We start from the raw sequence: 24,435 nt of genomic DNA, 5'->3' as shown, positions 1-24,435 counted from the left end.
TCTCTCTCTCCCTCAGTGAGCCTCTCCTCTCTCTCTCTCTCCCTCAGTGAGCCTCTCCTCTTCCTCTCTCTCTCTCCCTCAGTGAGCCTCTCCTCTTCCTCTCTCTCTCTCTCAGTGAGCCTCTCCTCTTCCTCTCTCTCTCTCTCTCTCTCTCTCAGTGAGCCTCTCCTCTTCCTCTCTCTCTCTCCCTCAGTGAGCCTCTCCTCTTCCTCTCTCTCTCTCCCTCAGTGAGCCTCTCCTCTTCCTCTCTCTCTCCCTCAGTGAGCCTCTCCTCTCTCTCTCTCTCCCTCAGTGAGCCTCTCCTCTTCCTCTCTCTCTCTCCCTCAGTGAGCCTCTCCTCTTCCTCTCTCTCTCTCCCTCAGTGAGCCTCTCCTCTCTCTCTCTCTCCCTCAGTGAGCCTCTCCTCTTCCTCTCTCTCTCTCCCTCAGTGAGCCTCTCCTCTTCCTCTCTCTCTCCCTCAGTGAGCCTCTCCTCTCTCTCTCTCTCCCTCAGTGAGCCTCTCCTCTCTCTCTCTCTCCCTCAGTGAGCCTCTCCTCTTCCTCTCTCTCTCTCCCTCAGTGAGCCTCTCCTCTTCCTCTCTCTCTCTCCCTCAGTGAGCCTCTCCTCTTCCTCTCTCTCTCTCCCTCAGTGAGCCTCTCCTCTTCCTCTCTCTCTCTCCCTCAGTGAGCCTCTCCTCTTCCTCTCTCTCTCCCTCAGTGAGCCTCTCCTCTCTCTCTCTCTCTCTCAGTGAGCCTCTCCTCTCTCTCTCTCTCCCTCAGTGAGCCTCTCCTCTTCCTCTCTCTCTCTCTCAGTGAGCCTCTCCTCTTCCTCTCTCTCTCCCTCAGTGAGCCTCTCCTCTTCCTCTCTCTCTCTCTCCCTCAGTGAGCCTCTCCTCTTCCTCTCTCTCTCTCAGTGAGCCTCTCCTCTTCCTCTCTCTCTCTCCCTCAGTGAGCCTCTCCTCTTCCTCTCTCTCTCTCCCTCAGTGAGCCTCTCCTCTTCCTCTCTCTCTCTCTCAGTGAGCCTCTCCTCTTCCTCTCTCTCTCTCCCTCAGTGAGCCTCTCCTCTTCCTCTCTCTCTCTCCCTCAGTGAGCCTCTCCTCTTCCTCTCTCTCTCTCTCTCAGTGAGCCTCTCCTCTTCCTCTCTCTCTCTCTCTCTCTCTCTCAGTGAGCCTCTCCTCTTCCTCTCTCTCTCTCAGTGAGCCTCTCCTCTTCCTCTCTCTCTCTCAGTGAGCCTCTCCTCTTCCTCTCTCTCCCTCAGTGAGCCTCTCCTCTTCCTCTCTCTCTCTCAGTGAGCCTCTCCTCTTCCTCTCTCTCCCTCAGTGAGCCTCTCCTCTTCCTCTCTCTCTCCCTCAGTGAGCCTCTCCTCTTCCTCTCTCTCTCTCTCTCTCAGTGAGCCTCTCCTCTTCCTCTCTCTCTCTCCCTCAGTGAGCCTCTCCTCTTCCTCTCTCTCTCTCCCTCAGTGAGCCTCTCCTCTTCCTCTCTCTCTCTCAGTGAGCCTCTCCTCTTCCTCTCTCTCTCTCTCAGTGAGCCTCTCCTCTTCCTCTCTCTCTCTCCCTCAGTGAGCCTCTCCTCTTCCTCTCTCTCTCTCCCTCAGTGAGCCTCTCCTCTTCCCTCCATTCTTCAGAGGCTCCGCCCCTCTGGTGTTCTTCTGTTTCTCGACAGGAAGTGAAACTCGTGCTGCTGCCTGTGGCGGAAGCGTGCAGCTGAGGTCAGTGACCTCTTCCTCCTCAGACGCTGAGCGTCCCGACAAGAAGACCAAAGCAGAGAGTCTCTATTATGAGGAGAGGGAAAACTGGCGGCTATTTCCGGGTGGTACTGCACTCTAGGGGCGCCAACGAAGCAGTGCAGAGCACGCCGAACTCTATGGTGGTACTATGAAATCCACATTAGATGCAGCCATTGCTTTGGATAGAATTTTTTATATTTTTTTATTTTCATTTTCCTAAAGGAAGGATAAATTATCCTTTCAAACGGCACTTGGTTTGATTTTTTAGACTCGCTAGATCTTTTTAAAATACACATTTATTGTCAGTATTGCCTCACGAGTGACGTCAGGCATGTGGCGTCACTTTACGGCATGGTCAGTCCTAGCGCTGAGCTAGCAGAGAGGTGTTAGCTCAAATAGTTACAGATTTCAGCACATCCCTTTTACATACTCTCTGACTAGCCTCTGGTTTAGCTTTGGTTGTTGTTAGCAGCACCAGGTTAGCACTCTGGCACAGTGGACGAGTGCCGTAAAGCAGCCGGTCGTAATCTGCCGTGCGTTCATCAGATTCCGTTAGCAAAATGCTAGCGGAGATTGACTCGCAAATGCCAGACCTGTAAGAAAACAGAAAGATATAACTCCCAGGTTATTGTACTTTTGATATAAATCTACATCCCGCTGTCAGAAATCACAGTAATATTTTCAGGTTTCAGTCGCTAGCGGGGACATTTTTTGAGTTATTAGCGCCAGCCCTATGGAAAATGGTCATTCTGCACTCGCTCGCCAGCGCCCCCAGAGAAAATCAACTGAACTGCAGCCAAATTTTTTATAATGGGGCGAATAGGAAGTGGAACGGCTGTCTGTAAAAGGGCTGTGACCAAAGTCTCTGTGACCAATGGGATGACGGTAACTATGGTAACGCAGGTTTCAGGGCAGAAAAGAAGTGCTGTGACACAGATGGTCACAGACGCCATCGTTTGTTTACATTCAGGTTAAACATGTGGCCACGCCTTCATGGTGACATCACTGTCCAACCACCTAAGAACGCACGCACGCGCGCACACGCGCACAGACATACACACACACGCACGCACAGACATACACACGCACGCACGCACAGACATACACACGCACGCACGCACAGGCATACACACGCACGCACGCACGCACACGCATCACGCTTGCGCACACGCACGCACGCACACACACACGCACAGACATACACACGCACACACACACGCACGCGCACAGACATACACACGCACACACACACGCACGCACGCACACACACAGCCCGCCCCTGTTTCGACTGAGCCAGTCACAGATGAGCTTCCTGATGATTGACAGGTCACACAGCCAATGAAACTGTTTGTAAAAAGTTTGAACGGGTTTTTGTACTTTTTAACATTTTAACATAAAAATCTGTACTTTAACTTTCTGTCATTTCATAAATAAGTTTATTCAGTTTTAATTTAAAACATAATATTTCTAATTCAGCTTCATTTATCTCTGAGGTCATGACGGTTCAGTTCGCTAACAACCAGCTGGAGAAACTGGACTCATAAGAATTTATTCATTAATCCTCCTGATGCTGTCAAAGTCACAACACACGAGCCGGTACTGAAGAACTTTTCTGGGTTTATCTGACTCCAGAACAACTTCAGCTGAGTCCAGCTGAGGGTCTCCATGCAGGAGAGATTACACCAGCTGGGTCGGTGCTGGCCCGGTTTCAGTCTGACTAACTCAGTGAGTTATTTAACGTGAAAACAATTATTTCTGTTGTGTGAGTCCAGCTGAGACGAGCAGCAGAATCTGGGGGTTCTGATCCGGTCTGAGCAGCCGGGTCTGAGTCAAAAGTGTTTGCTACATATACACGGACGGTTCTGACCCAGCTGCAGATGTTCTGACCCAGCTACAGATGTTTCTGACCCAGCTACAGATGTTCTGACACAGCTACAGATGTTCTGACCCAGCTACAGATGTTTCTGACCCAGCTACAGATGTTCTGACACAGCTACAGATGTTCTGACACAGCTACAGATGTTTCTGACCCAGCTACAGATGTTCTGACACAGCTACAGATGTTCTGACCCAGCTACAGATGTTTCTGACCCAGCTACAGATGTTCTGACACAGCTACAGATGTTCTGACACAGCTACAGATGTTTCTGACCCAGCTACAGATGTTCTGACACAGCTACAGATGTTCTGACCCAGCTACAGATGTTTCTGACACAGCTACAGATGTTCTGACACAGCTACAGATGTTTCTGACCCAGCTACAGATGTTCTGACACAGCTACAGATGTTCTGACCCAGCTGCAGTTGTTCTGACACAGCTACAGATGTTCTGACCCAGCTACAGATGTTCTGACCCAGCTGCAGATGTTCTGACTCAGCTACAGATGTTCTGACACAGCTACAGATGTTCTGACACCGGTACAGATGTTCTGACCCAGCTACAGATGTTCTGACACAGCTACAGATGTTCTGACACCGGTACAGATGTTCTGACCCAGCTGCAGTTGTTCTGACCCAGCTGCAGATGTTCTGACCCAGCTACAGTTGTTCTGACCCAGCTGCAGATGTTCTGACCCAGCTGCAGTTGTTCTGACACAGCTACAGATGTTCTGACCCAGCTGCAGTTGTTCTGACACAGCTACAGATGTTCTGACCCAGCTGCAGTTGTTCTGACACAGCTACAGATGTTCTGACCCAGCTGCAGTTGTTCTGACACAGCTACAGATGTTCTGACCCAGCTGCAGATGTTCTGACCCAGCTGCAGTTGTTCTGACACAGCTACAGATGTTCTGACCCAGCTACAGATGTTTTGACCCAGCTGCAGTTGTTCTGACACAGCTACAGATGTTCTGACCCAGCTACAGATGTTTTGACCCAGCTGCAGTTGTTCTGACCCAGCTGCAGATGTTCTGACACAGCTACAGATGTTTCTGACCCAGATACAGATGTTCTGACACAGCTACAGATGTTTCTGACCCAGCTACAGATGTTCTGACCCAGCTGCAGTTGTTCTGACACAGCTACAGATGTTCTGACCCAGCTACAGATGTTTCTGACCCAGCTACAGATGTTCTGACACAGCTACAGATGTTCTGACACAGCTACAGATGTTCTGACCCAGCTACAGATGTTCTGACCCAGCTGCAGTTGTTCTGACACAGCTACAGATGTTCTGACCCAGCTACAGATGTTCTGACCCAGCTACAGATGTTCTGACCCAGCTGCAGATGTTCTGACCCAGCTACAGATGTTCTGACACAGCTACAGATGTTCTGACCCAGCTACAGATGTTCTGACACCGGTACAGATGTTCTGACCCAGCTGCAGTTGTTCTGACACAGCTACAGATGTTCTGACCCAGCTACAGATGTTTTGACCCAGCTGCAGTTGTTCTGACCCAGCTGCAGTTGTTCTGACCCAGCTGCAGTTGTTCTGACCCAGCTACAGATGTTCTGACCCAGCTGCAGATGTTCTGACCCAGCTGCAGATGTTCTGACCCAGCTGCAGTTGTTCTGACACAGCTACAGATGTTCTGACACAGCTACAGATGTTCTGACACAGCTACAGATGTTCTGACCCAGCTGCAGATGTTCTGACACAGCTACAGATGTTCTGACACAGCTGCAGTTGTTCTGACCCAGCTGCAGTTGTTCTGACCCAGCTGCAGATGTTCTGACACAGCTACAGATGTTCTGACACAGCTACAGATGTTCTGACACAGCTGCAGTTGTCCTGACCCAGCTGCAGTTGTTCTGACCCAGCTGCAGATGTTCTGACACAGCTACAGATGTTCTGACACAGCTACAGATGTTCTGACCCAGCTGCAGATGTTCTGACACAGCTACAGATGTTCTGACACAGCTACAGATGTTCTGACCCAGCTGCAGTTGTCCTGACCCAGCTGCAGTTGTTCTGACCCAGCTGCAGTTGTCCTGACCCAGCTGCAGTTGTTCTGACCCAGCTGCAGTTGTCCTGACCCAGCTGCAGTTGTTCTGACACAGCTACAGATGTTCTGACCCAGCTGCAGTTGTTCTGACACAGCTACAGATGTTCTGACCCAGCTACAGATGTTCTGACCCAGCTACAGATGTTCTGACCCAGCTGCAGTTGTTCTGACCCAGCTACAGATGTTCTGACCCCGCTGCAGTTGTTCTGACCCAGCTACAGATGTTCTGACCCAGCTGCAGTTGTTCTGACCCAGCTACAGATGTTTCTGACCCAGCTACAGATGTTCTGACCCAGCTGCAGTTGTTCTGACCCAGCTACAGATGTTCTGACCCCGCTGCAGTTGTTCTGACCCAGCTACAGATGTTTCTGACACAGCTACAGATGTTTCTGACCCAGCTACAGATGTTTCTGACACAGCTACAGATGTTCTGACACAGCTACAGATGTTCTGACACAGCTACAGATGTTCTGACACAGCTGCAGTTGTTCTGACACAGCTGCAGATGTTCTGACACAGCTACAGATGTTCTGACACAGCTACAGATGTTCTGACCCAGCTACAGATGTTTCTGACACAGCTACAGATGTTCTGACCCAGCTGCAGTTGTTCTGACCCAGCTACAGATGTTTCTGACACAGCTACAGATGTTTCTGACACAGCTACAGATGTTCTGACCCAGCTACAGATGTTTCTGACACAGCTACAGATGTTCTGACCCAGCTGCAGATGTTCTGACACAGCTACAGATGTTCTGACCCAGCTACAGATGTTCTGACACAGCTACAGATGTTCTGACCCAGCTGCAGATGTTCTGACACAGCTACAGATGTTCTGACACAGCTATAGATGTTCTGACACAGCTACAGATGTTCTGACCCAGCTGCAGTTGTTCTGACCCAGCTACAGATGTTTCTGACACAGCTACAGATGTTTCTGACACAGCTACAGATGTTTCTGACACAGCTACAGATGTTCTGACCCAGCTACAGATGTTTCTGACACAGCTACAGATGTTCTGACACAGCTACAGATGTTCTGACACAGCTACAGATGTTCTGACCCAGCTGCAGATGTTCTGACACAGCTATAGATGTTCTGACACAGCTACAGATGTTCTGACCCAGCTGCAGATGCCTTTCACTGATAATGAGTCAGCTGCTGATCAGCTGATTGTTTCCCTGTTCTGATCAGCGGGGTCAGAGGTCACGCCTCAGCCTCAGCAGAACCGGGCCGACACCGGGCCGGCACCGGGCCGACACCGCGCCGGCACCGGGCCGACACCGGGCCGACACCGGGCCGACACCGGGCCGGACGGAGCGGACTCACCGATGGTGGAGATGAAGGTGGTGTTGAAGGCGTCCTCGCTGAACCGGAACAGCAGGCAGGTCTTCCCCACGCCGCTGTCTCCGATCAGCAGCAGCTTGAACAGGTAGTCATACGTCTTCGCCATTTTCCCGCCGAATGTTCCGGGGACCCAACGGAACCTGCACGCGCGCTCCGCGACCCGCGACACTGCTGGGCTTCGGTGGCTCGGGGCTCGTTCGGCTGGTTCCGCTCTGCTGAGACGGGAGCGACAGTGAAGCAGGAAACGGTGCGCGTCAAGTTACCCACAACGCACCGCGCTCACTTCCGGTCCGGCCCTTTCACAATAAAACGGCGCCGTCAGACAGGCTTTGGTGGGGAGAGCCTGAAGGAAGCGTGTTGGTACGTGTTTTATTTCCCGAGCTGTATATCAGAACCTTTTATTTGAACATTTCTTTTCTCATGTGTCTATGCATGGAATCTGCACGATATCTTTTAACTTATTAAAAATATATCTTTTAACTGTTGCTTGTTTTTAAATTCATTTAAATTATTTTATTTGTTTCTCTTTATATTCTTTTATGTATTTTAATGCTTCTTCCACTCCCTGCTGCAATGCTTTTATTTTATGTAAAGCACTTTGAATTGTTTGTACATGAAATGTGCTATATAAATAAATTTGATTGATTGATTGATTTGGATCCAAGGAGTTACTGGATGAGACAGTATTCAGTTTTCAGTATTTCTTGTTGTGGATTAACTTTATTCAATTAGTTTTTTTATTATTTGATTGGTTATTGTAAATATGGATTATTTAAATCCCACTTTTGATTGTTTTTCGTCACTGTCACAGTAAAATAAATGTTTGGACATAAATAAATGTAAATAAAAATATAAAGTAAATCATAACTCAACTTTTTTATTTGTGTTTTATTTACTTAATATAGTAAAAAAAATGTTTTTAGAATATAATAGAATATAATAGAAAAATACTTTATTCATCCCTGTTTGAAATTCAAAATTCAAACATTCAATTCAATGCTCCTTTTTAGTACTTTATGTGTGTTTTTGGTTACTTTACCTCTTTATTTATCTTTATTTATCTCAGATTTATGCTTATTGTGACGCAGCACAGCATATTGCTCATATATGAAAATAAAGGATGCTGATACTGTTCCTAGTTATATTTTGAAGCTTGGTTTGAGCTGTTTCCGGTTTGTCTGCGGCAGTTTGACGCAGCCAAGAAATTGGGGGGGGGGGGGGGAGAGAGCACGTGACGCAATTCTTAAGAAGACGATGGGGTCTTCAGAGTTTTCACTCTGGTGGAAAATGAAAACACGACCTGAAACTGTTTATTACTGTGAATATTTATAAAAGTGTGAATATTAAACTGAGAATTGCAAAGATTCAGCTCCAGGGTTCTGCTCATCTTCATTGTAACAACTGCAGTGACATGAAGAGCTGTGAAAGGGTTCATAAAAGGGTAAAAGTATTATCAAAGGATAAATAAAATGAGTCACAACAGTCATCCAGCACGTGTTCCTGCTTCTGCTGACATCTGAACCGAAACAAACATTAAACATGATTAAATCTAAACCCAGAATCTGAGGCAGAACCAGAGTTAGTTCAGTTCTGAGCAGCTTTAAAGTGAATATCTGCAGATGTTTCCATGGTAACAGCTGCAGAGATTCACTGAAACATGTTCCAACATGAACATAAACCCAGAATCTGAGGCAGAACCAGAGTTAGTTCAGTTCTGAGCAGCTTTAAGGTGAATATCTGCAGATGTTTCCATGGTAACAGCTGCAGAGATTCACTGAAACATGTTCCAACATGAACATAAACCCAGAATCTGAGGCAGAACCAGAGTTAGTTCAGTTCTGAGCAGCTTTAAAGTGAATATCTGCAGATGTTTCCATGGTAACAGCTGCAGAGATTCACTGAAACATGTTCCAACATGAACATAAACCCAGAATCTGAGGCAGAACCAGAGTTAGTTCAGCTCTGAGCAGCTTTAAAGTGAATATCTGCAGATGTTTCCATGGTAACAGCTGCAGAGATTCACTGAAACATGTTCCAACATGAACATAAACCCAGAATCTGAGGCAGAACCAGAGTTAGTTCAGTTCTGAGCAGCTTTAAAGTGAATATCTGCAGATGTTTCCATGGTAACAGCTGCAGAGATTCACTGAAACATGTTCCAACATGAACATAAACCCAGAATCTGAGGCAGAACCAGAGTTAGTTCAGTTCTGAGCAGCTTTAAAGTGAATATCTGCAGATGTTTCCATGGTAACAGCTGCAGAGATTCACTGAAACATGTTCCAACATGAACATAAACCCAGAATCTGAGGCAGAACCAGAGTTAGTTCAGTTCTGAGCAGCTTTAAAGTGAATATCTGCAGATGTTTCCATGGTAACAGCTGCAGAGATTCACTGAAACATGTTCCAACATGAACATAAACCCAGAATCTGAGGCAGAACCAGTTAGTTCAGTTCTGAGCAGCTTTAAAGTGAATATCTGCAGATGTTTCCATGGTAACAGCTGCAGAGATTCACTGAAACATGTTCCAACATGAACATAAACCCAGAATCTGAGGCAGAACCAGAGTTAGTTCAGTTCTGAGCAGCTTTAAAGTGAATATCTGCAGATGTTTCCATGGCAACAGCTGCAGAGATTCACTGAAACATGTTCCAACATGAACATAAACCCAGAATCTGAGGTAGAACCAGAGTTAGTTCAGTTCTGAGCAGCTTTAAAGTGAATATCTGCAGATGTTTCCATGGTAACAGCTGCAGAGATTCACTGAAACATGTTCCAACATGAACATAAACCCAGAATCTGAGTCAGAACCAGAGTTAGTTCAGTTCTGAGCAGCTTTAAGGTGAATATCTGCAGATGTTTCCATGGTAACAGCTGCAGAGATTCACTGAAACATGTTCCAACATGAACATAAACCCAGAATCTGAGGCAGAACCAGAGTTAGTTCAGTTCTGAGCAGCTTTAAAGTGAGTATCTGCTCTGAGCTGCTTTCTCCTCCAGCACAGTCTGAACCCTCTCAGACAGCTTTCTGTCCTTTCTTTAAGGAGTCTTCAGGAATAGTTCTCCAGGCTTCCTGAAGGACATCCCAAAGCTCTTCTTTGGATGTGGGCTGCCTTTTGTTGCGTTCTCTGCCAACATGATCCCACACTGCTTCAGTAATGTTGAGCTCCGGGCTCTGGGGAGGATTCATCCCTCCATCAGACCTGCTGCCACTGATTTTCAGCCCACTTCTTGTGTCCTTTGGCACAGCTCAGCCTTTTCTCCCTGTTTCCCTTCCTTAAGAACGGCTTCTTGACAGCCACCCTTCCATGGAGCCCATTTCTGATGAGGCTTGGGCCAACAGCAGATGGATCAGCTGAAGGTCCAGATGCATCTCTCAGCTCCTGTGTCAGGTCTTTGCTGGATTTTTCACTCTTTCGTTTGATTTTGTTGAGGTTATTCTTGGCTTTTCATTCTCTACACTGTAATACGTGAATTTCTTTTTGTGGGGATTTTAGGATCTGGTCTTTAGGGGGGCCCAGCCCCCAGTGCTCACAGAGGCACATTATTTCTCACTAATTGAGGCGAACTAGTACATTTATAAATTTTGGAGCCGTATTAGTTTTGCTTTGAGTAGTGTTTTCCCCTACAACATTCAATTTTGACCTCTTCATTTCAAAAGACTGTGGCTTTACAGGGATAACAGAGAGCCTGAGACAAATATTGAAGATAACTCAACATTTATTTTGGGAGTAAAGAGTTCAAACATAAACAAATGCTAGAAATTAAATAAAATGGTCACTAAAATAATGCATCCTTGAGCAAAAAAAAAAGTGTTTTTGCATAATATAATATTTTAAAAATGTGCTGAGCCAGGGGGTGCCGAGCTATCTCACAGTGGTGCCTTGGCACCACTAAAAATACCCTAGCCTCGCCCCTGGTGGGGATGAATAAAATGTTTCATTTTGTCGCGTTATTGCGGCTAAAAATTAAAACTAAAATAATAATTTATTAAATTCTGTGTAAATTAATTGAATTAAGTGAATTTCTTTTTGTGGGGATGAATAAAATAATAATAATAATAATACATTTAATTTTAAAAAAGCGCCTTTCTCAACACTCAAGGACACTTTACAACACATTAAAAACACAATAAATAAAATAACACAAGTTAAAAAAGAGGCTAGAGAGAGAATGCAGCTTGAAACAGATGGGTTTTGAGTTTTGATTTGAAGTAAAATATTTCATTTTGGCACGTTATTACGGCTAAAAATGAAAACTAAAATAATAATTTATTCAATTCTGTGTAAATTAATTTATGAGTAATAAAAGTCTCCACATTTAAAACTAGTTTCTGTTATTTGATGTAAAAAAAAACAAAAAAACTTTTTTTCTTTTCTTAAATCGCTTTGGTGACGTCAACGGAAGTGACGTATGTGACTCAGTTGCTAAGCTGCGGTGATCAAACCAGACGTCTTATTTTTTTCGCGTTATTACGGCTAAAAATTAAAACTAAAATAATAATTTATTCAATTCTGTGTAAATTAATTTACGAGTAATAAAAGTCTCCACATTTAAAACTAGTTTCTGTTATTTGATGTAAAAAAAAAAACTAAAAAACTTTTTTTTGTTAAATGACTTTGGTGACGTCTCCGGAAGTGACGTATGTGACTCAGTTGCTAAGCTGCGGTGGAGGATCAGACAACCAGACCGTCAACAAGTTGTGATCAGCGGCCGAGCAGAGGCAGCTTATCCGCGGTGTAACGCCTCATCTCAGACCTGGCTGACCGGCTCTCATGGTTCACTGTGGCCGGCGGATGAAGGTGAGCACACGGATACATGTTGGCGTTTGTTCCGTTTACAACTTTAAGCTGTTAGCCGCTAACCGGCTGCTAACGTTAGCTGCTGCTGGTTGGTTAGCTAGTTAGTTCGCCACCTGTGACCTCAGCTGCTAACTAGTTGCAGTTTATATAACTATTTATAGATTCGTTATCGTCTGTTTTTTTACTAATCTTTACTTTAACGGAGCTTCTGAATCAGATTAAATAACTTTAACCGCAGTCGGTGAAGTGTTCAGGTGTTTTATTTACTGTTTATTTCACAGGTAAACTGTCCTGAGAGCTTCACAGGTGCCGGATATCTGGCGGGAGTTCTGGTAATGGTTCTGGTTCTGGTTCTGGTTCTGGTTCTGATTCTGGTTCTGGTTCTGGTTCTGGTGGGGAGGAGTAGCTCATTAAAAGCTGCTCCTTCTATTCAGATCGAAATGAAAAACACAGCTGAAGATGCTGTTTGTGTTGTTTTTATTTGTAGAAACAGAAAGTTTCAGAGTTTTTAGAGCTTTAAGTCAATGTTTATTTGGTAAACTGAAGTATAATTACAAGCAATTCACATGTTCCAAAGGCTTTTAATGACATTTACATCTAGTTTAAGCAGAGAGTCTTCTCCTCGCTGTGGGTGCAGATGCTGCCATTCTGCCCTGGTGGCACCCAGAATCCTCCTTACTACAAATTAACCTCTCTCCTTGAAGTTGTTGATGATCTGATTGTTAGCTTTATTGGTTCCTTAACCTCCTGTGTCACGGTGGGTGACACAGGTGCGGCTTATCTGCAGATATTCACATCTTCATTGTAAACAAATGAATAACATTAATTACACTGGTGGGACTGTTCAGCTGTTTCAGACTGATACCTCCGGTTCAGGCTGCTCCTCATCATCAACACGCACGTTTCTCTTTCAATCGCGGAAAATAGTTTTCAATACTCATCTGGATTGAAGTAGCAAGCATTCAGTGTAAGAGTTTAAAAAAACTACTTTATTTGATTCACAGCTGCTAGTGTTTAGACCTCGACAACCCAACTACATTTTTTTTTTTTACGGCAAAGTTGCGACTAGTTAACTTTATAAAGAAGGCGTAATCACGTGTTTGCTATGGGTCGGGACGGGACGGGACAACATTGTATTCAAAATATAAAATATTTTTATAGGACTTTTTAATGTGTGATTTTATAAAGGTGCATGTGATACCAACCTTTCGTGAATTTCGCCAGCCGTCTTCTTTCGGTTGAGCTAATCTAACGCGACGCTGAAGCTAGCAAGCTTCCACGCTTCCAGGGATGATCTCGCTGATGGAGACACACGCGGTGTGCACGGAGGGGAGGGGCTGTGTGTGTGTGTGTGTGTGCGTAGGCTATGTGAGAGAGACGCGAGGGACAGAGAGACGGAGGGACAGAGAGACGGAGGGACAGAGAGACGGAGGGACAGAGAGACGGAGGGACAGAGAGACGCGAGGGACAGAGAGACGGAGGGAGAGCAGGGAAAGGAAATGCAGCTTAACGAATACGAGTATTTTTTAAATAGCGTTAAAAAAAAAATAATAATAACGAAACGCAATATGTGGCGGCCGATGTTTAATCTGTGGCGCACTGCCACGAATTAGTCTGTGTGTGGGAAACACTGCAGGAGAAGACGAGCACTCTGACTCAGCTGTGATGTGGGTCTGAAACTTTCCTAAAGGAGATCGTCGAGGAAGCGTCGGAGCTCCTTATGCCTTGTGTAGACCAAGAGCGACCTACGCTAACTGAGCGCCGGAAATCATTATTTCTCTATGGAGGGTGAGCTAACTGAGTGACCAGAGCGGAGTCCAGCGATTAAACTCAAGCTAATATTATGGTAATGAGCTATGACGCGGTTCGGCGAAAACCAATGACAATCCACAGATTGTAGGGGTCCGACAATCCTCGGGGTTCGCGGGAACAGACGTGTAAACTTTGGTTCCTAGTTCCTACGTCCTTTAAACATGGCTACTGAAAAATGAATCGCCGCGGTGTCCGCCCACCAGATATTGTACAACAAATTAAGTTTTATTTCGGATTTTATTTCGAATTCAGTTTATTTTCACAGCTGCCTCTGCTATTCCTGCTCTTCTCAGGTGTACCTAATGTAGTTTTACATAATTTGTAACGTGTTGTATATCTTGTATAACAAATTGTAAATAACAACACGTTTATTCGTGTCCCCGCCCTCTCTTCCCTCCTTTGTTCTTTTTCGCGGGGGTGCTGCACGGCCGCGGGGCCTTTAAAAACTAAACATTCTAAATGTGATGTCACGAGCGAACAAAGCTACCAAAGCAAATTCTCAAGTGAAGCTTCTCCAGCTACCTCCGCTACCAGGCAGCGAGGGTCGCTCTTGGTGTACACGCAGCATTTCTCTCCTAAAGGACGGTCCGGTGTTTCCTAAAGGAGATTGCTGAGGAAGCATCGGAGCTCTTTTCCTTAGTATTTTTGAGGATTCATGGCTGCTGCTCACATACTTCCAGCTCATTTCACTCAGTTAGGAAGGTTCTGAACACTGTTGGAACGGGCCCTGAAGGTTCTGAACTCGCTGTTCTTTCAGCTGAAGCCGAACACACTCCGGTGAGCCTCCCTGACGGATCTGTTGTGTTTCTGCAGGCTCAGGAAGCTGCAGGCTCACCGTAACGTCCTGATGAACTAACCTCAGCAGCCGGCCTGCCCCTGTGAACAGAATGGCTGCTGCCAGCACCACCAAGATCTCATGGCGACTGCGTGAGTACCGCCATCATTCCCACCGTTTGTGTTTGTGCTCTGAGCTGAAGTTTGTCTCTCCCGTGTTGCCGTCGCTCAGAGGAGTTCGAGGCCCACTCCCGCACCGTCTCCTGCCTGGCTCTGGCCAAAAGCTCGGGCCGCCTGCTGGCCACCGGAGGGGAGGACTGCCGGGTGAACATCTGGGCCGTCAGCAAGGCCAACTGCATCATGGTGAGAGACAGAACGTGCACTAACACGTGCACAGATGGTCCTGTTTTCTGACTGTGTCTGTTTGTTCTGACCCAGAGTCTGACGGGTCACAAGAACCCGGTGGAGTGCCTCCAGTTCAACATGTCCGAGGAGCAGGTTGTGGCCGGTTCGCAGTCTGGATCCATACGAGTGTGGGACCTGGAGGCTGCCAAGAGTAAGGCTCAGTGTGGGTGTGTGGGTGTGGGGTTAAAGGCTTTCCTCTGGAGCTTACAGGCCTCTTTGCAGTCTTTAAAGGGACAGTTCGCCTCTTTAACATGAAGCTGTATGACATCCCATATCAGTAACATCATTTATGAACATTTTCTTACCCCCTGCTGCGTCGTGGCATAACTATGGAAGACCAGAGTTATGCCACGACGTAGTTACAGGAGAAGGGATCCTCGTCGCCAAAAAAGCGAGAAAGAGAATCTTGACACATACCGCCTGCCGTAGTTCAACAAGTTGCTAGAGAGCAAATTCATTCGACTTTGCAAAATAAAATTGCACCACTAGATGGGGGAAGAAATGACACAGTGTCCCTTTAAGGAGGTCAGAACCAGCAGGTCCAGCAGGGAAACCCGGACAGCCATCTCCCCGGCAACACTCCAGGATGCAAACCAGGATAATACACCTAGCAGCATTTCCGGTGCGAGAGAACTACAAACATGTCCTCTTTCCGGGTTCTGTGGCGGAGTAATATCAACGAACATCCAGTCTTCAATACAACTCAATGGGATTTACAAAATGTCAAATAAAACACGACAGAAGCAACTTTTCGCAACGAAATGTGATATGGATTACCAGTGCACACCAGTAACCACTCCGGTGAGTTGATGATTTTGAAAACGGACGTTTATGGTGCTTTTACGGACCTTTTAGGAAATGCCCCATGCTTGCCGTTCTGAAGCAGGTTGAGAAGAATCAAAATTAGGCAAATACCGGAGACAGCAGTAAAATTAAAAAAAAAGGTGAGGGGGGTTCTGAAACATTGCAGACGACTCAGAAAAGAGGCTTAATGTTGAAAATACCGCAGTTCCCCTTTAAAGGAACAGGTGCACATTTAAAACCCGGTGAAACGTAGAAAAACAACAGGAGGGGTCGGCGCCGCACTGACCCAACAGCTTCCTGACTTCTTTATGAATCCTCCAGAACCTTCTGACCCCATCTGTTCACATTCAGACCTGAAACAGAGGGAACAAGCTCCTCCCACAGCGGCGAGCGGCTCTGCGCTGCTCGTGTTGGTTCTGATCTGCTGTTCCAGCTCTGCGCAGCACCTCAGGCTGCAGCTGTGACTAAAGGCAGCTGCCGCCGTTTCCCTCAGACCCGCTCCACCCGCCACCATCAGCCGGTTCCGGTTCCCTCAGCTGGAGGACCGACCTGCGCCCGCTCGAGCAGTCCCCCGCTTCCGAGCAGCAAACACCGTAACAGGCGCGGCTGTCGGCTGTCGGCAGCAGGCAGTGATACGAAGGGAGAGAAAATAGGGCCAAGAGATTGTGATGTCTGACTTTTTCCTGGAGAACCATTTTGTGATGCAAATGTATTACTCTGTTGAACGCATATTGTTCTGAGAAGCAAAACGCTTTATTTTTTAAACCCCAGCCAACTAGCCGGACTACCTTCATCAACACCAAAACGAGGCTGGAACTCTGCTCACAGGACGCAGCAGGGGGTAAGAAGATGTTCAGAAATGATGTTGCTGATATGGGATGTTACACAGCTTCATGTCAGAAGAGGCGAACTATCCCTTTAAAGAGGCTGACTGTCCCTTTAAAGAGGCTGACTGTCCCTTTAAACTCTCACAGCTCTTTACAAACACCATCAGCATGTGTAAACATCCAGCAGCTTCATCGTATTGTAACGGTTCTGCATCGACTCGGGTCAGAACACGATCCCCATCGATGGCTGGAGAGTTTCATGCCTGAGCAGAAAGAGTCATCAGAGGGCGGGTGGAGGTGTAACCGTGCTTCCTGTCCCCGGGTGTAACCGTGCTTCCTGTCCCCGGGTGTAACCGTGCTTCCTGTCCCCAGGTGTAACCGTGCTTCCTGTCCCAAGGTGTAACCGTGCTTCCTGTCCCAAGGTGTAACCGTGCTTCCTGTCCCCGGGTGTAACCGTGCTTCCTGTCCCCGGGTGTAACCGTGCTTCCTGTCCCAAGGTGTAACCGTGCTTCCTGTCCCCAGGTGTAACCGTGCTTCCTGTCCCCGGGTGTAACCGTGCTTCCTGTCCTCGGGTGTAACCGTGCTTCCTGTCCCAAGGTGTAACCGTGCTTCCTGTCCCAACGTGTAACCGCGCTTCCTGTCCCCGGGTGTAACCGTGCTTCCTGTCCCAAGGTGTAACCGTGCTTCCTGTCCCAACGTGTAACCGCGCTTCCTGTCCCCGGGTGTAACCGTGCTTCCTGTCCCAAGGTGTAACCGTGCTTCCTGTCCCCAGGTGTAACCGTGCTTCCTGTCCCCGGGTGTAACCGTGCTTCCTGTCCTCGGGTGTAACCGTGCTTCCTGTCCCAAGGTGTAACCGTGCTTCCTGTCCCAACGTGTAACCGCGCTTCCTGTCCCCGGGTGTAACCGTGCTTCCTGTCCTCGGGTGTAACCGTGCTTCCCGTCCTCGGGTGTAACCGTGCTTCCCGTCCCCGGGTGTAACCGTGCTTCCTGTCCTCGGGTGTAACCGTGCTTCCTGTCCCAACGTGTAACCGTGCTTCCCGTCCCCGGGTGTAACCTTGCTTCCTGTCCCAAGGTGTAACCGTGCTTCCCGTCCCAAGGTGTAACCGTGCTTCCCGTCCCAAGGTGTAACCGTGCTTCCCGTCCCAAGGTGTAACCGTGCTTCCTGTCCCCGGGTGTAACCGTGCTTCCTGTCCCCGGGTGTAACCGTGCTTCCTGTCCTCGGGTGTAACCGTGCTTCCTGTCCCCGGGTGTAACCGTGCTTCCCGTCCCCGGGTGTAACCGTGCTTCCCGTCCTCGGGTGTAACCGTGCTTCCCGTCCCCGGGTGTAACCGTGCTTCCTGTCCTCGGGTGTAACCGTGCTTCCTGTCCCAACGTGTAACCGTGCTTCCCGTCCCCGGGTGTAACCGTGCTTCCTGTCCCAAGGTGTAACCGTGCTTCCTGTCCCCGGGTGTAACCGTGCTTCCTGTCCCCGGGTGTAACCGTGCTTCCTGTCCCCGGGTGTAACCGTGCTTCCCGTCCCAAGGTGTAACCGTGCTTCCCGTCCCAAGGTGTAACCGTGCTTCCCGTCCCAAGGTGTAACCGTGCTTCCTGTCCCCGGGTGTAACCGTGCTTCCTGTCCTCGGGTGTAACCGTGCTTCCTGTCCCAACGTGTAACCGTGCTTCCTGTCCCCAGGTGTAACCGTGCTTCCTGTCCCCAGGTGTAACCGTGCTTCCTGTCCCCGGGTGTAACCGTGCTTCCTGTCCCAACGTGTAACCGTGCTTCCCGTCCCCAGGTGTAACCGTGCTTCCTGTCCCCAGGTGTAACCGTGCTTCCTGTCCCCAGGTGTAACCGTGCTTCCTGTCCTCGGGTGTAACCGTGCTTCCTGTCCCAACGTGTAACCGTGCTTCCTGTCCCCAGGTGTAACCGTGCTTCCTGTCCCCAGGTGTAACCGTGCTTCCCGTCCCCGGGTGTAACCGTGCTTCCCGTCCCCAGGTGTAACCGTGCTTCCCGTCCCCAGGTGTAACCGTGCTTCCCGTCCCCGTGTGTAACCGTGCTTCCTGTCCTCGGGTGTAACCGTGCTTCCTATCCCCGGGTGTAACCGTGCTTCCTGTCCTCGGGTGTAACCGTGCTTCCTGTCCCCAGGTGTAACCGTGCTTCCTGTCCCCAGGTGTAACCGTGCTTCCTGTCCCAAGGTGTAACCGTGCTTCCTGTCCCCGGGTGTAACCGTGCTTCCTGTCCCAAGGTGTAACCGTGCTTCCTGTCCCCGGGTGTAACTGTGCTTCCTGTCCCCAGGTTTGCACACTCTGATGGGACACAAAGCCAACATCACCAGTCTGAGCTTCCACCCGTTCACCAACTTCCTGGCCTCCGCCTCCATGGACACCAACATAAAGGTGAGTGTGAAACCACACGTTCGGAGCCGCCATCTGCGTCATTCTGTTGTTCTTCTCATTAAAACATGAACTGTTTCCTTCTGCCAGCTGTGGGACATACGGAGGAGAGGCTGCGTGTTCAAGTATAAGGTGAGAGCTGTGTGTTTGCCCTGTGTGACCTCATGAACCCATCAGCTGAGTGGGGTCACATGGCACTGAAAGGATCAGATTATTGGCTAAATAACAATCAGACTGAGTTATTAAAGGCCTACAGAAAGCTGACACTACACCCAATACATAATGATAATACATACACAGAGGAACAATAATGATCATTGGACCCTACACCAAAACATTTCATAAACGCATGAAATTTGCGATTTTGAATTTGCCGCTAGGAAACCTTCCTGGAATTCCAGACTGGGGGCGGGGCTTCCGTGTGACGTCACAGGTGCCATGGGTTTTCCTGGCTGCCGCTATTGTAGTATGCTTCTTGAGTGGTGAAGGCAATAAAACGTTGGGTTCAGTGCAGTTTTTATTGCGAGTAGATGTACGAAGTGCTGTGGGTGCGTGTGTTGCCCTCAGCAGCTCACACCACCGGGGACAGAGGAAGCAGAGAGACCCGCGGTCTTGTGTCTGTGTCTCCCTGTCCGCCTGCCTCCTCTCTGGTGAAATCAGCCGGAGCCATCCCGCCGTGTTCAGCTCCCTGCGGTGCGGACGCTCAGGGGGAATCCACCTGGCGGGGAGCGGACACACCGCGGGATGGTTGCCCTGAAACCATCCCCCGTGTGTCCACGTCGGGGCTCTTGATGATCGCTCTGCCGAGATTTCCACACTCTCTGCCAGGTGGATTCCCCCTGAGCGTCCGCACCGCAGGGAGCTGAACACGGCGGGATGGCTCCGGCTGATTTCACCAGAGAGGAGGCAGGCGGACAGGGAGACACAGACACAAGTTCCGACCGCGGGTCTCTCTGCTTCCTCTGTCCCCGGTGGTGTGAGCTGCTGCTGCTGAGGGCAACACACGCACTTCGCACATCTACTCGCAATAAAAACTGCACTGAACCCAACATTTTATATTTCCAAACGACGTCCCGCGGCACACATCGAAATTTGCCGTGAAGAAGCTGTCCAGGTCTGGCAAACTGCTGGCTTCGCTACTAGAACTACTGGGGGTTGTTCCAGCAGCTGGCACTCGCGACGTCACGCACCTGTCGTTCCAGTTTGCCAAATTCAAGTCAAATGTGGTGATAGTTTATTGGGCCTAATCAGGACTATCCAGGGGCCTAAAATTATTTTAAAATCATAAAAAAATTCCATGGTATATAAGGAATCGATCTGCTATTTCAGTTTTGTGCAAAAAAAAAAAATCACCTTTCTGTAGGCCTTTAAGTGCATGTAGACACCTTAATCTGACTAAGAACTGGATCGGATCGGATTATTGGCTAAATTACAATCAGACTGAGTTATTAAGTGCATGTAGACACCTTAATCTGACTAAGAACTGGATCGGATCAGATTATTGGCTAAATTACAATCAGACTGAGTTATTAAGTGCATGTAGACACCTTAATCTGACTAAGAACTGGATCGGATTATTGGCTAAATTCCAATCAGACTGAGGTATTAAGTGCATGTAGACACCTTAATCTGACTGAGAACTGGATCGGATGGGATTCAGACCCCGAGATAACTGGGTTAAAGTCACTCTAAACCTGCTTGTAGACGCTGAAGCTCGTGGTGAATCAGACTTTGCGTTCTGCGCATGCTCCAGATGTTTTCCCGGGGTCGTGACCCGGAAGTCAAAGGAGACGATATTCCTGTTGTTGTCGCCGTCAGAAAGAAACAAACAACGCGATGGAGAATGCTCCGTTGGGCATCGAGTTTGTGCAACAAGCAGCTCATCACAGAGCAAATGTAGAGGGACGTAGCTTCATCTGGCTCTGCGTTCTCCATCTTTCTCCAATGCCTGAGTTTGTTGTTGTTGTTGGTGGTGAAGAGGTCAACAGGAAGTGGCTCTATTAGCAACAGCTGGAATGGGTACAGCGCCACCTATCATACCGGGGTATGACACGCTTTGTGCCTCTGATCCCATTCATTCACCGCCACATATCCAAGGAGAATTACCCTTAATAACTCAGTCTGATTGTAATTTAGCCAATAATCCGATCCTTTCAGAGCCATGTGACCCCACTGAGTTTCCATCAGCTCCACCTTTTAACAGATGAAGCTGTGTTTGTGTTGCAGGGTCACACTCAGCCAGTGAGGAGCGTCGCCTTCAGCCCTGATGGGAAGTGGTTGGCCTCGGCGGGTGAGGACTGCACCGTGAAGGTACGCACTGACACCCCCACCCCCCCCCCCCAAAAAAATGAAGCAAATTGTTCCCTGTTCAGAACAGAAAGTCTTCTCTGATGTAGGACTGGGCGATTTGGCCTAAAAATAAAATCTAGATTTTTTTTTTTTCTCTAAACAAACCAGACCAAGGCAAAATTTAAATACATATTTTCTGTAGCTCTTGTTTTGTTATATAAATTGGGCAACTGTGGCGAAATGTTTGCGGCTGGACAGTTGGTACTTCGGGTCCATCATTTGCAGCATGTCAATGAACCCGTTTTTATCTACCGTATAGATGGGGACCATATCTTTTGCTATGTAATATGTCACCACATCTGTGATCGCCTGCCACCGGGGCCCTTTCTGGTCATTAGGAATGGCTGCTGAAAACGCTGCTGCCAAGGTTACCTGCTTTTTTGCAGGCACTTTGTGGCCTGAGCTAGCATCTGCATCAGTATGCTTCTCCGTAGTCACGGAGAGACTCTCCGTCCTTTCGAAGTCCTCCGTCGCAGTTCACCTCCCGATCAGCAGGCGTCGCTACGTTAAACGACACAATCTCGCGACGTCTATGGTGAAGGTCGTTGATTGATTAATTCTGACCAAATGTTGACCGGCACACAGTAAACTCTTTCAAAAATGGCGGCGTTGTTGTTCTCAGAGGAAGGAGCTAAACTGGAAACGTGATTCTGGAAATGATGTTGTTAGCCGACCAATCACAACCCTTGCGGTCTCCGTAAAATGGAGAGAGCTCTCCGTAGGCGACCATAATTTTGCTTCTCACTCCTGCCATTCCACCGCATGTCTCTGTCGGAGGTGCTGGAATAAGTTTGTTGTGTTCCCACTTGTTTGTTGTGTGTCTGACCGCTTGTAAAAACCACTTCCATACAACTGAAGTAGAAATTTTTCTTCTTCATCTCTGTTTGTTGACATTTTTATTCCCCGGTAGCGTAGGCTACTACGGAGTCCCTTAAAGCCAAACAAATCTGCGGAGTCTAGAAATGCTTTTAAATCGCGATTTTTCGGTTCAGCCATTTAAAAAAACGTAGGAAAATAAAATTGCGGTTTAATATTTAAACTGAGAAAATCGCCCAGCCCGACTCTGATGTTTCTCTGCACTCAGAGCAGCAAACTGTGTCAGAGGAGCGGCACATCAGGCAGTCTCCTCAGCATTGTTCTGGATCTTTCTCTCTGAAGTTGTAGCAGCTGTGAGGTCTCTGCAGATGTTGCAGATGTTGCAGATGTTGCGGTCTCGTCCTGCTTGTTGTCCTCAGCTGTCGTCTCTTGTCTCCACCAGCTGTGGGACCTGAATCAGGGGAAGACCATCACAGAGTTCAGAGCTCACACTGCGGCCGTCAACATCGTCCAGTTCCACCCCAACGAGTACCTGCTGGCCTCGGGCAGCTCCGACAGGTGCCTGAATGCAGCTGCAGACAGATGTGCTGCAGTCTGTTTCCTCCTCCTTCCCCTCATTACACTCCACTCACCTCACTCAGGCTAAATGAAAAGATAAAACGTGTCACTAATACACGGAATAACCCGGAAATGGGTCCCGTTGGTTCTTGTAACTTCAACCATTTCCTCTTATTTGATGTTATTTATTGTTTGAAGTTGTGACGGCTGATCCATTTAAATAAAGATTTAAATGTTTTTCTCTTCTTTTCAAAGGTAAAATACATACATTTAAAACAACAAGGTGCTTTAAAGTTAAATAGGATTAACAACCAGAGCAGTAAGTGTGTGTGTTCCCTGTAGGAGAATCAAGCTGTGGGACCTGGAGAAGTTCACCATGATCGGCTCGTTGGAAGGAGACGCGTCTCCGGTCAGGTGAGTTTTCTGACCGCAGCGAGTTGGACACGATGCTGCTGGAATCTGGGCCCAATCTCTGGCCTCTGGCCTCTTGGCTGTGTTCGAAACCGCATACTACTCCCACTAACTTTCTGAGTTAGTATGCGAGTTTGAGTAAGCAGAAGTTCCCGGATGCATACTAGATTCTCTGAAATGTTGGGTATGCATCATGAGGTTACTACTCATACTCAAACTACCCAAGATGCAACGTAACGTGACGTCGCCGATCGTCATTTCCTGTCAAAACGGCAGTTTCAAGCTAGCTACAACGTTCACTTCCTGTTTTCAAAACAAAAGCACCAATTGTATGGTAATGCTTTCCCTATGATAAAAGGCAACGGGTATTTTATTTTGTGAAAATAACAGGAAGTGCGTTGCTCACTGCGGCTAGCTTTAGTAGCGCCGAATTCGTGGGAACAAAATGGTAAATAGCCGGTATTTTGTCAGGTTTTCAACACGTTGGGGATCTAAACGACTACTTTCTCTCCTGAAAATGTTTCAAATGTTGCTAAAGTTTACAGAGTTTAGAGCTTAAGGGAAATCAGCTTCAGGCCGGCTGATTTCGGCTCGGGCAGGAGCGAAATGCATTGTGGGTAAACGCTCTGCATACTGTCTGATCGATGAGTATGCGGTTTCGAACACAGCCCGGATCTCGGACCTCTGGCCCCTGATCTCTGGCCCCTGACCTCTGGCCCCTGACCTCTGGCCCCTGATCTCTGGCCCCTGACCTCTGGCCCCTGACCTCGGGCCCCTGACCTCTGGCCCCTGATCTCTGGCCCCTGATCTCTGGCCCCTGACCTCTGGCCCCTGACCTCTGGCCCCTGACCTCGGGCCCCTGACCTCGGGCCCCTGACCTCGGGCCCCTGACCTCTGGCCCCTGACCTCTGGCCCCTGACCTCTGGCCCCTGATCTCTGGCCCCTGACCTCGGGCCCCTGACCTCTGGCCCCTGACCTCGGGCCTCTGGCCCCTGATCTCTGGCCCCTGATCTCTGGCCCCTGACCTCTGGCCCCTGATCTCTGGCCCCTGATCTCTGGCCCCTGACCTCTGGCCCCTGACCTCGGGCCTCTGGCCCCTGATCTCTGGCCCCTGATCTCTGGCCCCTGACCTCTGGCCCCTGACCTCGGGCCTCTGGCCCCTGATCTCTGGCCCCTGATCTCTGGCCCCTGATCTCTGGCCCCTGACCTCTGGCCCCTGACCTCTGGCCCCTGATCTCTGGCCCCTGACCTCGGGCCTCTGGCCCCTGACCTCGGGCCTCTGGCCCCTGATATCTGGCCCCTGACCTCGGGCCTCTGGCCCCTGATCTCTGGCCCCTGATCTCTGGCCCCTGACCTCTGGCCCCTGATCTCTGGCCCCTGACCTCTGGCCCCTGACCTCGGGCCTCTGGCCCCTGATCTCTGGCCCCTGATCTCTGGCCCCTGACCTCGGGCCTCTGGCCCCTGACCTCGGGCCTCTGGCCCCTGATCTCTGGCCCCTGACCTCGGGCC

At 48.7% G+C, this 24,435-nt stretch overlaps 2 protein-coding genes across 2 annotated transcripts in view; one reads left to right on the top strand and one right to left on the bottom strand.

Annotated features, from left to right (window-relative positions):
* The window catches only part of rab8b (RAB8B, member RAS oncogene family), a 21,326-nt gene extending 14,060 nt beyond the window's left edge, over positions 1 to 7,266 (bottom strand). Inside the window, exon 1 of the mRNA XM_075468750.1 lies at positions 6,980 to 7,266. Within this exon, the coding sequence (XP_075324865.1) occupies positions 6,980 to 7,103 (124 nt within the window). The 5' untranslated portion in view covers positions 7,104 to 7,266. The remainder of the gene's footprint in view (positions 1 to 6,979) is intronic.
* Positions 7,267 to 11,649: 4,383 nt separating this feature from the next.
* katnb1 (katanin p80 (WD repeat containing) subunit B 1) overlaps positions 11,650 to 24,435 on the top strand; it is a 29,371-nt gene continuing 16,585 nt past the window's right edge. The window contains exons 1-9 of the mRNA XM_075468734.1: positions 11,650 to 11,800; positions 14,426 to 14,539; positions 14,619 to 14,749; positions 14,825 to 14,942; positions 18,695 to 18,795; positions 18,883 to 18,924; positions 21,019 to 21,102; positions 22,400 to 22,515; positions 22,858 to 22,929. Of these exons, the coding sequence (XP_075324849.1) occupies positions 14,500 to 14,539; positions 14,619 to 14,749; positions 14,825 to 14,942; positions 18,695 to 18,795; positions 18,883 to 18,924; positions 21,019 to 21,102; positions 22,400 to 22,515; positions 22,858 to 22,929 (704 nt within the window). The 5' untranslated portion in view covers positions 11,650 to 11,800; positions 14,426 to 14,499. The remainder of the gene's footprint in view (positions 11,801 to 14,425; positions 14,540 to 14,618; positions 14,750 to 14,824; positions 14,943 to 18,694; positions 18,796 to 18,882; positions 18,925 to 21,018; positions 21,103 to 22,399; positions 22,516 to 22,857; positions 22,930 to 24,435) is intronic.

Source organism: Odontesthes bonariensis, chromosome 1 (genome assembly GCF_027942865.1).
Source record: "Odontesthes bonariensis isolate fOdoBon6 chromosome 1, fOdoBon6.hap1, whole genome shotgun sequence".
In the NCBI taxonomy this organism is placed as follows: Eukaryota; Metazoa; Chordata; class Actinopteri; order Atheriniformes; family Atherinopsidae; genus Odontesthes; species Odontesthes bonariensis.
Note: the sequence above shows the minus strand (reverse complement) of the source record. Positions and strands in the feature narration are given on the sequence as shown.